Source organism: Microtus ochrogaster, chromosome 19, assembly GCF_000317375.1.
Source record: "Microtus ochrogaster isolate Prairie Vole_2 chromosome 19, MicOch1.0, whole genome shotgun sequence".
Lineage (NCBI taxonomy): Eukaryota > Metazoa > Chordata > Mammalia > Rodentia > Cricetidae > Microtus > Microtus ochrogaster.
The window spans coordinates 32,138,776-32,151,573 of NC_022021.1; the positions used below are offsets into that span (position 1 = coordinate 32,138,776).

Below are 12,798 nucleotides of genomic sequence, written 5' to 3' on the forward strand. Positions count from 1 at the left end.
AGGGGGAGGGCGCGGGGGCGGCGGTCAATACAGACGGCAGACATGCTCTCAGTCCCTCTGAGGAAGTCAGATTATGAGGTCTAGGAGAGGAGCCTGACTCAGCTATACACGGAGACTTCCACGGACAGAAGAGCACCAGCAGAGGTCCTGGGGCAGGAACACAGGGAGCCACCACGAGGGGCTACGGGAAGGCAGAGCGCAGTTGCTTAGAATTAATGATGAGTCTGGTGCAAAGAGCGGTCAGACAGGCAGGCAGAGGGATGCGGAGGCTGTGGAAATTAGTTCGTTTTCCACTCTTGCTGAAAGCCAAGGAAGGCCACCGGATGACACCATACAATGTAGAGAAAGGAACAGCCACAGGATCATTTAACCGGCCCCCTCAACCCTGGTCCTTTATGATAGGCTTGCCCGCTTGCTTTCTGAGAAAGTTCTTCTTTGAGGAATAAGCAACTTTTTTTCCTCCCCTCAAAAGTAACGGAATTTTTCTAGTAACGATGACAAAAAAAATGTAGGCTTTGTTCATTTGTTTTCCTCCTGAAGGCCTCACGATCAACAGAGCTCATTTTCCAACGCTTACCCAATGCTCATGCTACTTAAGTTCAGGGCCCAGAGAGAGAAGTCCCGGGGTCTAAATGGCAGAAAAGAAGCCTGTCTCAAGAGCAGTAAGGACTTAAACTAAAGGCACACTCTTCACATTTGAGAGAGAGAGAGAGAGAGAGATCAGGAATCCACATTGCTTCCTTGTCGCAGGATGCCTTCCTGTGTGTGCTACGTTGTAACTGAGCAGTTCCTGCGTGTAGGGGAAGCATTGTAAGCTATGTGGGTGACCTGGCGTGCTTAAAATCCAAAGACGTATTCTACACTAATTTGTCTGCGTGGTTTCTACCACTTTCAAGAAGAAATCTGGAAGTTTGTATTTAAGCCTTCGGTTGTTTCTAAGCACCCTCGAGAAGCAGCAAGGGTGTTTCCGTACGCATGAGACAGCATTCTAGAAGCCGATAGACACACACAACTCAACAGCCTGTGGTTTCCGGTTTCAATTTTCTTAAATGAAATGCATCTCCCGTCCAGACATTTCCAGAACATTCTGAGAAAAACAGAAAAGGAAGGCGCCGCGTTCTTTTCCGATTCCGTCACCCACGTCTTCAGCAAAGCGGCATCCTAGCGCTGGGAACAGCCAGAGGCTCACTTACCGTGCCCCGGACAGTAGCCGAGCCTGTCCCCTCTTCATCTTCCCCATCTGCCTCCTGGTCTTCGTTGTCAGTCCAGGAGGACACATCCTCCACTGAGCTAGTCAGGTCAGGCAGGCTCTTCGACGTTAGCCTCAGGAGATCCTCCGCTGAGCTCTCCTAAGAGGACACACGAAAGGCCCAGGAATTACCCCTGGGTACCAGCTGCTGAGGGAAGTCAACGAGACGAGGCCAGCCACCAGCTCCGACCCAGAGAGCATGTGGCATTATGGTACGACATGTGCGGTGTCACCATCCATGTCAGGGGTGGTGACATGATTGAAAAGCCAAAACAGTTTTGTTGTTCCTAAAGAATCTGGGTTTCTAAGGTCAGTGCTCCCACGAGCCTCCCTTGCTGCTCTGTAGACGGGTGAAGTCCTCTCGCGAGCAGGTGCGCCGTCTCCGCCTAGTGCTCCAGGCCTCCTTCTTCCCTTCCTCTAGTCTCACATTCCACTCAGATCATCTCAAATCCTCCTGGTATTGCCTACCACCCTGTCCCCAGACCACTCACGACGGTGGCCTACTTGGAAGAGTGGGGGCATTGATTTGCACCATCAGGGCCCGTCTCCGGAGGCAATCTGTTAGCCCCTCCTAAGACTGGAGGGCTGAGGGCTGGTGATACGGCCTGATGGTTGAAGCCCTGGCTTTGACTGACAGATACCACTCATCCGCCCTGTCTTCTCCAGCATCTTTGGCTGCCTTCTTTTCAGCGTCTGCAACATATATCTAATTCCACTTGTCTTTCTCCCCTGTATGCCTCCTGCTTCCAAGCACCATTTCTATGTTATCACTGAGCACTTAGGCCTAACCCAAAGCTCTATTGCCAACAAGATCCTTTTCCCTGACCTATTGTCTATCTTACTCGCACATGCTCAGTAAAGACATCCCGTTACAGAATCAAAATGCCAACCTGAGACACGATGATGCTTTTTCCATGACAACAGCTCTTGAACAAATTGTCAAGACCAATACTAGTACCTGGACTCAGTCTCTGTTATGTTTAGACTCCAAGAGGTGCCCTCTGCTCCTGCACAGAGGTGACCAGGAGCAACCAGGAGCCTGGCACGCTTCCTAGCAAGGCTACCAGACACCAAGGCCAGGTCACAGAAAGATGGCCACTATTCTCTCCTCATCTCTTTATCCTAGCCCCTTCTACAGGAAGGAGAACATACCACAGACTTTGAACCATCAAATTGCTTGCCTCTCTACAGACTGGAGAACAGGAGTCCAAACCAACTGACAAGTTGTGACAGACATTACACATTTTTAGTAATCTGGCATCTAAGGTCAGCAATGCTCGTCACCAGCTCGATGTCATTTCCAACCCTGAGCAATGTGAAGGACATCCACAATCATTTTACACCAGTAATCATGAACCCTGCACTGTCTGTCTCTGAGGAAAGAAGTTATTGGGTGAAACTTGAGTCCATTTCTCTTCCATGTTGTCTGCTCTGTTGGACCGTCCACAAGAAAGAGTTAAAAAAAAAAAAAAAGGTTCTAAACAGTAAATCACAGAGCAGCCACGTGACAGACTATGCCATGGCTTCGTGTTGCCAAGACGTACTTCTGGTATAGGCTCTCACAGGATGCTAGCCAGTGAACAGATTGATTAAAAGCATGTGTAACACAGCCGCGTGTGTGACTACAGACTACATGTGCTCTTATATGACGAAGAGGAAGGCAGTCGCTTCTCCGCTGCTCCCTGAGGAGCTGCACTGCTCAGGGCTTCCCAGCCTCCTTTGCGATATCCTCAGAAGCAGCTCCCGATTCTCGCTGTGCAGGAGGAAAACCGGGGTTTAAACATGCAGTGACTTGCCCTGAACACACAGCTCTTCTCAGGGAGGAGCTGGCATGTAAGCCCCAGTGAGATGGCCTCCAAGATGCACTCTGTCTCTTTGAAAAGAAAATATGGGTGCACGCATTGCACACACACACACACATGTTTCTAGCTAGACGGACACAACAGTTAGTGGACGGTACTAATGGCAGCATGGGCAGAGCATGATCACCTCTGTGCTTTCTATGTAAGATTTAACAAGCACTGGTTCCTAGTTTATTGCCCATTAAAACCAAGAGTGAAAATAAAGAGCATGAAAGAGAACTTTCTGGCTGCATGATGCCACTAAGAATGTCAAAACCAGGCTGCTGAGAGAGAGCTCAGTAATCTAGAAGACATACTGCTCTTTCAGGGGGTCCAAGTCTGCTTCCAGCACCCAAAAGGTGGCGGCTTATTGCTGTCTGTAATTCCAGCTCCTCGGGGGGAACCTGCATACATGTTATATGCACAATTTATAATAATACAATAAATCTTAAAAGGAATAATATCAAAACTGGGCTGGTGAGATGGCTCAGTAAGGGCACTTGTGGAAGCTTGACGATCAGTGTTCAAGTTCCAGGAGCTCATGTGGTGGAAGGAGAGAACCAGTTCCCACAGGTTGTCCTTGACCTCCACATGTATCTCTCTCTCTCTCTCTCTCTCTCTCTCTCTCTCTCTCTCTCTCTCTCACACACACACACACACACACACACACGAGTAAATAAATAAAAAGTATCAAAATCACCTTGTCTGTCCTGGTTTTGCTTTTCTCTTGCTATAATAAAGAAAATGGACTAAAGCCTGGTGTGGTGGCACACGCCTTTAATCCCAGTGCCAGGGAGGCAGAAGCAGGTAAATCTCTGTGAGGGTGAGGCCAGAGTAGACTCTGGTCTACAGAGTGAGTTTTGGGCAGCCAGGGCTATGTATAGAGAACTTTTTTTTTTAAGACAAAAAAAACCAAAAAACAAAAAAGACTAAACAAATTGGGGAAGAAAGGGTTTATTGGCTTAGACATCCTCATCACTGTCTATCACAAAGGGAAGTTAGATCTCCAGGCAAGGACCTAGAGGCTGAAGCAGAAGCCGTAGCAGAATGCCACTTCCAGGGCATGCTCAAATTGACTTTGTAGAACGCAAGGGTACCTGCTCAGCGGTGACCTCCCCACAGTGTCCTGGGCCCCAGGACATCAATCATCAACCAGGAAATGTCTGCACAGACTTGCTTATGGGTCAATCTTTAGGCGGCATCCCCCCACCTGAATCTGCCTTTTCCCAGAGGACCCTGAACACTAACCAGGACATTAGCGAATCTGACTTTGCAGGGCAGACACACCTTCAAGTTTTGTGACAAGCACCCTAGCTCTCAAAGAATAATATTTTACATTTTTTTTTTATTGTTTATAGTCAGAAGTTGGAAACTCCCCAATCCTTCATACTCCAGGTGTGAAGACGAAACAAAAGCCCTGGCTGTCCTATTCTGGCCGGATAAAGAGGAAGAACGGTTGGATGCCGGGGTGGGGGGGACTGAAGTGGGGTGCTCCTCCTTCCTTCCTTTCAGACAGCTGGGGGCAAGGTTAAGAAGCAGCAGCAGGCTGGATGGCTAACAGCCTGAGTATAAACAGGACACATGGTACTGACTGAAAGCAGTTCCCTCTGAGGTCCGGGTCAGGTGCCCAGGAGCCTACGGACTGAGAATGGGTTTCTGAAGGTTGCTCAGTCCTCCAAGGACCCCAGCACATGCCCTGGGAGGCAAAGCCTCTGGGAGGAGGACGCCATCTTCTTCGGACACCGTGCTGGTATTCTTTATATAGTCTTTCCCTCTGGGGCGGCTGTGCGTATAGAAGCAGGAGACATTTCACAAGGCACTGGACTTGGCAGAAAACCGGCTTCTGTCTACTGCCGTGGGGCCTCGGGGAAGTTAAATGGCTACTAGGGATTAAATGGAACTCTTTGAATAGAAAGAACACACATCTGCCTCAAGGGAAGGGCTTAGAGTCTAGTGAGATGATTTTATATACGTTGCCTTTCTTCTTTTAAGGTACAGGATAGGGTGGAGAGCGTGGCATCACAACTGCATAGCTCTGGGCAGAGCTAACAGGTGTGGACACTCCCGGTCAGCCAGCAGTGGGCTGTTTTTATCTTTATCTCCCGTTTTTCTCCATTGTGGATAACTGTTTAGCATAGGAAAGACACTCACCGCCCCTTCACCTTTCACACTTAGCAGGTGAAAACAGGCAGCACAGGAATGAGGCTCTAGTGTGGTAGCTTGAATCTGTCCCCAGAAGCTTATAGAGAGTGGTACTCTTAGGTGTGGCTTTGTTGAAGGAAGTGTGTTCTCTGTGGGAATGGGTTCTGAGGTCCCCTTTTTGTAACCTTCGTTAGTGTGACACTCAGACCACTTCTTGGGGTGGGGGTGGGGTGTCAAGATGTAGGACTCTCAGCTCCTTCGCCAGCACCACGCTTGTCTGTATGCCACCATGTCCAGCCAGAATGATAATGGACTGAACCTCTGAAAACGTAACCCTCCCCCCCCCCCAATTAAATGCTGTTCCTTTATAAGAGTTACTGTGGTCATGGTGCCTCTTCACAGCAACAGAAACCCCAACTAAGACAGATGGTACAAGGCACAGTCCTGGCAGAAATCCACACTTGAGCTGCTCCCTGGCCAGAGGTAGCTGTGCCAGTGAAACAGGTTTACTGCGAACACAGGAGTGTGAACAAGACCCAGCGATGCTTTCAAACTCCCGATCTGCTTGGCAAAGAGAAGGAGGTGTCTCTGCTTCCCCTGAAGAACCTCCTCTCCCATTGAGGAGTGATCAGCAGGGGGACAGGAAACCCTCAGGACTGATGTTCTTCCTTGCCCTTAGCAAGGGACACCAATAGCCCTCTGGGTGTCAAAGACCCAAGAGAAGTTCCCAAGGCTCATGGCACCGCTGGAGGGAGGAAAGGCCTACTGGGAAGAATGCGTCAGCTCTGTCTCTGAGGCTTACAGCCTTCTTCAAGGCTGTGTCCTCACAAACCTAAAGTTCTAGTCGGAGGTCTGGGGTAGAATGGAAGGCAGTTTTTTTTTTTTCAGACAGCTCAAAATGAAACCCTAAGCTATTTGTTTCATCTATATATTTGCCTTTTGTTACCCGTGAGAGACTTCCTGCAGACACCAGGTCCAAGGGTACACAAATCCCTCTGACAAAATGGTATAGTATTCATATAAAACCTGTATACAGTTTTTGGTACACTTTAAATTATTCGCAGGTTAACAAGACAATGTAAATACTCTTTAAATAGCTACTGTATTGTTTAAGGAACAATGCTGGGAGGGGGAGTCTGTTCAGTAAAGATGCAATTGTTGGAATTACTCTCCACGCGAGGTTGGTTGAGCTTATGGATAGAGATTAAGGGACATGGAGAACCAATTGCCCTCCTGAAACTGGCAATAGATCTTGTAATCTAAGAAGGAAAAATATATGGAAACCTACAGATTCCAAGCTCCAAGTAAAAATGGGGAAGCTGGAAAAGGAATTAGAAGTATTGGCAACAGCATCTGTGCAGAGCCAAGATGTGTGTGACCTCACGCAGAGTCTCCCGGTCAGCCAGTCAGCGGCAGAAACAGCCGCGCGTGGCTCCACCGGATTCACTCCTGAGTCACATGGCCTCGTTAATGGTCTCAACAGGACGACCAGAGGACACAGCAGAAATGAGAGCATGCACTGTCTCCTGTCCTCCGCAGACTGGTGGCATCAGCAGTCTTTCTCCAGGGCTGAATGCAGATGCTGGGAGCCCATGACACAGCCAAAACATTAGCACACACAGGTGAATGAGGCTCCAACCAGGGGGTTTCATGATTCCATGAAGACAGTGAAACCCAGGAGGGAGAGGCGGCAGCAGAATGGGGTAGACAGAGGGCTATGTGCTTGGCACAGCTGACAGCAATATGACCTCTGCAAGATGGCTGCCACCATGGGTGATCTATTCCACCGTCTTATCCACATAGTGGGGAAGAAGGAAAGATGGACAAGGCTGGACAAATAAGGCCCAATGCTTCCTCCAGCTCTAACTCTGGAAGGGTGACTGGACCAGCGCTCCTGTGCTGCCCATGAACAGCCCTGATGCTTCCGTCATTCCAGCCTTAGAAGATGCATTCCTTTCTGCTCTGGTTTGGATGTGAAGTATCCACCATTCCCTATCCCCTACCCCAGCCCTGGCTGTGCTGAAGGTGTGGTCCTTGGCACCATGCTCAGAGTGGGGCTTAGGGCCGTGTCAGATGCTAGGGTTCTCACTTGATCAATGGGCAAAGCCATCCCACTGATGAATTTGTAATTGGAGTACCAGGAGGTGTTTGAAACGGAAGGATGGGGACGTTGAACTAAGGGGTCACTGGTCTGTGTGTGTGCGCGCGTGCCTTGCAAGGTCTCTTCACATCTCAGTGTCTTTGCTTCCTGACTGCTGTGGGGTGGACAGCCTTCCTCTGCCCACCACACTTTCCTGCCAGGATGTTCATACCTGGTCATAGGCCCAGCAGTGGATCCGGCTGACCCTAGACTAAAGCCATGAGCCCAAATCATTGGTCTTCTTTGAATTATTTATTTCAGGCATTTCATTACAGTGACATCCAGTCTCCTCCTTCCCTACTCCCCATGCTTCCACACCTCCTACTCCTTACCTTCTCCTTGGTTCTGTTACGGCTTTTTAACAACAGCCATCTTTTATAACTTGAATAATAGAGCCTACTTCAGTCAAGGGCCTTCACATGCGCTTATCCCGGGAATCAAGGCTACTGCGTAGCCCGAGGTAAGCTGTAAGCGCGCACACAAGTGTGTCTCATGGGAAAAGCTCACACCCAACTTCACACCACCATCGTAAATGACTAAGAACGACAAAAGCTACCTACCTTGCTGGCCACCACCAGCTGGACCATCCCAGTGGCTGAGCGCAGAATGGCCACAGCTTCCTCGTGGGAGAGCCCGACCAGTAAGTGACCATTGATCACCAGTAGCTCGTCTCCTAAGGACAGCCTGCCATCCCTGAGGAAATGGAGAGGGGGAGAAAACCCCTTGTCAAGACATTCTGGGCCGGAGAAGGGTCATGTTCTAGGAGCTAGGCAAAGTCATGAGCAGGGACAATTAAGACGGGGTGGAAGGAGGAAGATGGTTTGGGGTGGGATTGCTTTAACGCTAGCATCCAGACTCCCGGGAAAGGAGTGAAAATCTCCAGCATTCTTGATGGTCGCTTACTAATCCACTCGCTCCTAGGCTCAGCCTATCTGACATCGCCGTCAATGACACCTCATCTGGATGGTTATGGCGATAAAGCAACTAAGACCCTTGGGTTTTAGGAGAGTCAAGTCATTCCTTCCCTAATCCTCTCTGTCATCAGCTCGGGGCTATTGCTAAGCTGAGTGTAGACTGTGCCAAGACACGCTAAGCCTACCTGAAGCCCTTCACAGGTCTACGGCCCCCCATCAGACCGAGGCAGGAATCCTTCTGGGAAACCGGAGGCTGATGCAATGTCAGTACCTCCCTACCCCACCAGCAGAGCTACGGAACCTTGAAGATCAAGTTTTTCAAGGATTATCCCCCACCCTGGGACTCCACAGAGAAACCTACATAAGCAGGAGGACCCATCACAACAATAAACTGTTGAGTTTGCTTTTGTTACAGGTTTGAGACTTGGCTCATTCCTGTGGTTGTAAAAACTGTTCCTTTTCACTTAAATTGGGGCTCACTCTGGGCTTCCTCCTCACTGGCTGACAGGAGGCTCTGCTGTCACCGGAATGTCTCCTCAGGGTAGGCCATGGCCCTTAGTGCACACAGCTCTAACATACCGGGCAGGCTTCTACAGTGGATTCCACTGAGCTGGTGATGGTCTGGTTTCCCGTGACCAAAAAGGAGCCTGACGCTCAGACAGAAGACCCAGTGAAGTAGAGACCATAGCCTAGGGGTCCACCTTCCTCTCCAGGTTCACCACCACCACTCAGGTGCTGCCGGGAAACCTGCACACGCCTTGCACCCTTCCGGGTCTCTTTTGTGTTTTCTCCCAATGAATCCAACAACGTCTCCCCTCTCATCTTTACCTCCCTCTTTCTGCCTTCAACAGCACCTCTCTTGCGGTCTCCTTCCTCTACAGCACACATTAATAATCTTTTTTTATGAGTGTAGGCTTTAATAAAAGACAGGAGGCACAAGGGACTTCCAACAGCCTCTGGCTTCTGTCTTCAAAAATCCATAAAGTGGAGCAATGCTTAGGGCCCCACTGGTTATTCAGCACGGTGAAAGGGAGGGAATGGGAAAGTCACGAGGGAGAGAAACACTTGGGAATCTCAAGGAGGGGCATGGCTGATCCTATGGGGGGGGGGAGGACCTGGCAAAGACAATTCAACAATGATCCTGGTTTGCTTATTAACACCACCAAAACATCCCAGCCCATTCCTCTCCTTATCCTGCCCTTTAATTCCATTTCTCTCCTCTCCTGTTACTAATTAGAAACCCCACCGATGCGTCATATACCGCAGAGAAGAGAGACACACACCACTCCAGGCTAAGAGGGAAAAGGAAGCCATGGGACGGATTTAGCCGTAGCCCCGAGGGGAAAGCGACAAGAGCATCTTCCACAGAAAGCTTCTCTCTGAGCACAGGAATTTGCCAATTGCCAACCTGTCAGATCAACCAGAACCTAAGACATAGCATTAATGGGAAAACGGCGAGCTGCTCAGAGTTCCTTATAGTATATCAGGAATGCCATGCCGTTCAGGGAGTTTAATGATGCTCATCTGGGTTAAGACAATCCGAGGTCCTAATCTCTTAACAACACTGTCACTTGGATAACTGACAGCGGTAGCGAATCGGCAGCTAGAGGAGTTTTTTTTTAGCATCCTGCTATGTGAGGCTGAAGAGCAGGAAGCAGCCTGCTGGTTTTCTGTGCATAACTCTAGGTCCTTCAGCTACATCTTGAGACAGAGTTTCCCCCTCAGTCTTGAGAACGCTGATACCTGCTCTGACCCGTCATGTCCCTCTTGGAACCCGGCTAGCTTTCCTGAAGAAATCCTAGCCTAGGTAAAAGACAGTAGTCACCTTCCTATCAGTGCAGTCCTCTTTGTATTCTTACCATATGCCCGTAGGCAGGGCAACCTATGTACAGACCCTACCATGCCTTGTAAACAGTAGATCCCCCACATGAATGGAAGCCATAGCAGGGCGAAGACCATGCTTGACATTTGAGGATGACTGTGGCCCTCACACTCAGGTAACACTTTTCATATGCGCTCCAGTTAAATACTGTTCCTCTCATACGTCACACAATTTGTTCGGATAAAAAAAAAATACACTTTCAAGGACCTTTTAAGTTATATGTAGAAGATTCACATTTCTCTTTCCCCTTCCTCGTGCGCAATAGACACATGTGAGTGCAAGCACATGCACGTGTGTCTCCGTGTGTGTGTCTGTGTGTGTGTGTGTGTGTGTGTGTGTGAAACTCTGACAGATCTGGCACATTTGCATGGCAGCCACATTTTGAGCCAGTACCACTTTCCCGAGTCATCAGTCATAGACTCACGGGACTTCAGTGGCATTTTCTTGATAAATCACCACATGTTACTGCAGCGACTGCCCGCATTCCAAGGGTTAGGCTGAGCAAGTAATCTAAAAGGGAGTGCAGAGAAATCAAATCTGCTCCACGGTTTAGAATATCCCGAAGTACCCTCCCTAACGAGCCACTTCCTATGCTCAGAGATGTGTTCCGTTAGAGCCGCTCTTGTCCGTTTCCCTCCTGGGCTCCCGCGTATCTTTATGAACTGTAATTACCAGAGCTTTGATCAAGCGAAAGGCACAAGCACCCAGCACCGGAGGGAGGGAAGGGGTAGGAGGGAGAAGAGAGGCAGAGGGATGGGGGAGAGTTACTAGTCACCTGTGAGCGGCACCTCCTTCCTTCACTTGGGTGACAACGATAGCGTGAGGTGAGCGCTTTGATCCTCGGCCTCCACTAACCTGAATTCCCAGCCCATCTGATTCTTTGAGCAGCTCCATCTTCCATATCCGGCCAACTTCCTCCTTGGAAGAAAAAGGGAGCATGCGTGAAGGACGTTGACAGATACACAGCCCTGACACGGGGAGTGGCCCTGTCATATCAGGCCAAGCATCTATCGCTTGTCACTAGACAGCAGCACAAGTCAGCCCAGAAGAAAAGGCCTCTGCTGACTTGCCCAAAGTCTAGAACTTTTTAGAATAACGAAAACGTTCTGTCCGTGTCATTCTGTAGGGAGTCGCGGTACACATGAGGCCACGGAGTGTTTGAAAATGTGTGGTGGTAGCCACGCATCGAATTTTTACTTTCAGTGAACTGGTTAAGTAGCCATCCTACTTACTGGCTCTGACATTATGCATCCTATCAGGTGTCCTGTGGGTAACACATCTTCCAGTTTGGATGTAGGTGCCACTGTGTCTACAAACAATGGTTTACTCTGCGATCCTTTTGCTTCTGTACACAGCTGCCAAGACATGCAGGAAGGTGAGAGGGCAAAAGCTCAGCTCAGCCTTGGGTACCAGGAAACCTTAAGTAGTTTGCAGGATTCCCTGCCACCCAATACAGAAATAACTTTCCTTGCCTCTAAGGTGAGAGTCATTATTAATTTTTCAAGGTTTGTCATACAGTATTCAATGAAACATCCACGGGAACTGGTAAGACTGAGCAGACAGATGCATGACAGATGTTGGCAGAGAACCATATACTCCTTGGTGACCATCCCTCATCAGAGATGCATGGGGCCAAAAGGCCTTCAGACTGCTTTGCATTTTGGAATATTTACACATGCATAATGAGACATTTGGGGTTGGAGTCCAAAGTTAAACACGCAGTTCCTTTGTTTCATATCTACCTTATGTAGACTAAAGGTACTATTCCATATTTTTGGTAAGACTTGTCATCTTGACTGTGTGTGACCCATCACAAAGATCAAGGGTGAAACTGCTCACTTATGGTGAGCATCTGTCTGCTCAGTCTTACCAGTTTCCTTGGATGTTTCATTGAACACTGTATGACAAACTTTGGATTTTAAGAGTATTTTGGATTTTTGATGTTAAGATCAGAATCACTTAACCAATCATGTAAAAACAACCAACCCTGTAAGAACAAATCAAATTGAAGCTTACACTTCCTTAAAACACATACATGAGAAACCCAGGCAGAAAATTCATGAATTTAATACTGAGTGTTGGTCAACAGGGCAGGTGACGGCATTGATTTGCATGCTACTTAATCATGACAGCATGCTTGAACCTGTATCAAAATCTGTCCTTTATCCAAGGCTGATACCTTAAGCCCTCTTGTTGCTTGGTGCTTTTTAGCTTTGGTTTATTCTCCGCTGGAATTCCTGCTTCGTGCTAAAGGTGTGAACATGCTCCCTACAAAATGTTTACATTCTTTGAGAGACTGCAATGTTCAGAGAAATTAAATCATAAAATCTTTAAAAAGATTCAAAGTCTTTTTGTTGTGTGGGGGTGTGTCTGTGTGTACATGTATGTGAGTGCCCACAGAGACCAGAAGAAGGCATCAAACCCCCTGGACTTGGAGTGCCAGGCTGTTGTAAACTGTATGATGTGGGTTCTGGAAACTCAACTATGGTCCTCTTAACCACTGCACAATCTCTCTAGACTCTTAACACCTTTAAAAGTATTTCTTCGGGTGGTGGTGGCGCACGCCTTTAATCCCAGCACTCGGGAGGCAGAGGCAGGCGGATCTCTGTGAGTTCGAGACCAGCCTGGTC

The 12,798-nt window shown here is 48.7% G+C and overlaps 1 protein-coding gene across 1 annotated transcript in view; it reads right to left on the reverse strand.

The window, feature by feature from the left end:
• The window catches only part of Pdzd2 (PDZ domain containing 2), a 346,988-nt gene that overhangs the window by 75,669 nt on the left and 258,521 nt on the right, over positions 1 to 12,798 (reverse strand). The window contains exons 4-6 of the mRNA XM_026783724.1: positions 10,944 to 11,086; positions 7,933 to 8,065; positions 1,194 to 1,349 (exon numbers count right to left, since the gene is read on the reverse strand). Coding sequence (XP_026639525.1) covers positions 1,194 to 1,349; positions 7,933 to 8,065; positions 10,944 to 11,086 — 432 coding nt within the window. The remainder of the gene's footprint in view (positions 1 to 1,193; positions 1,350 to 7,932; positions 8,066 to 10,943; positions 11,087 to 12,798) is intronic.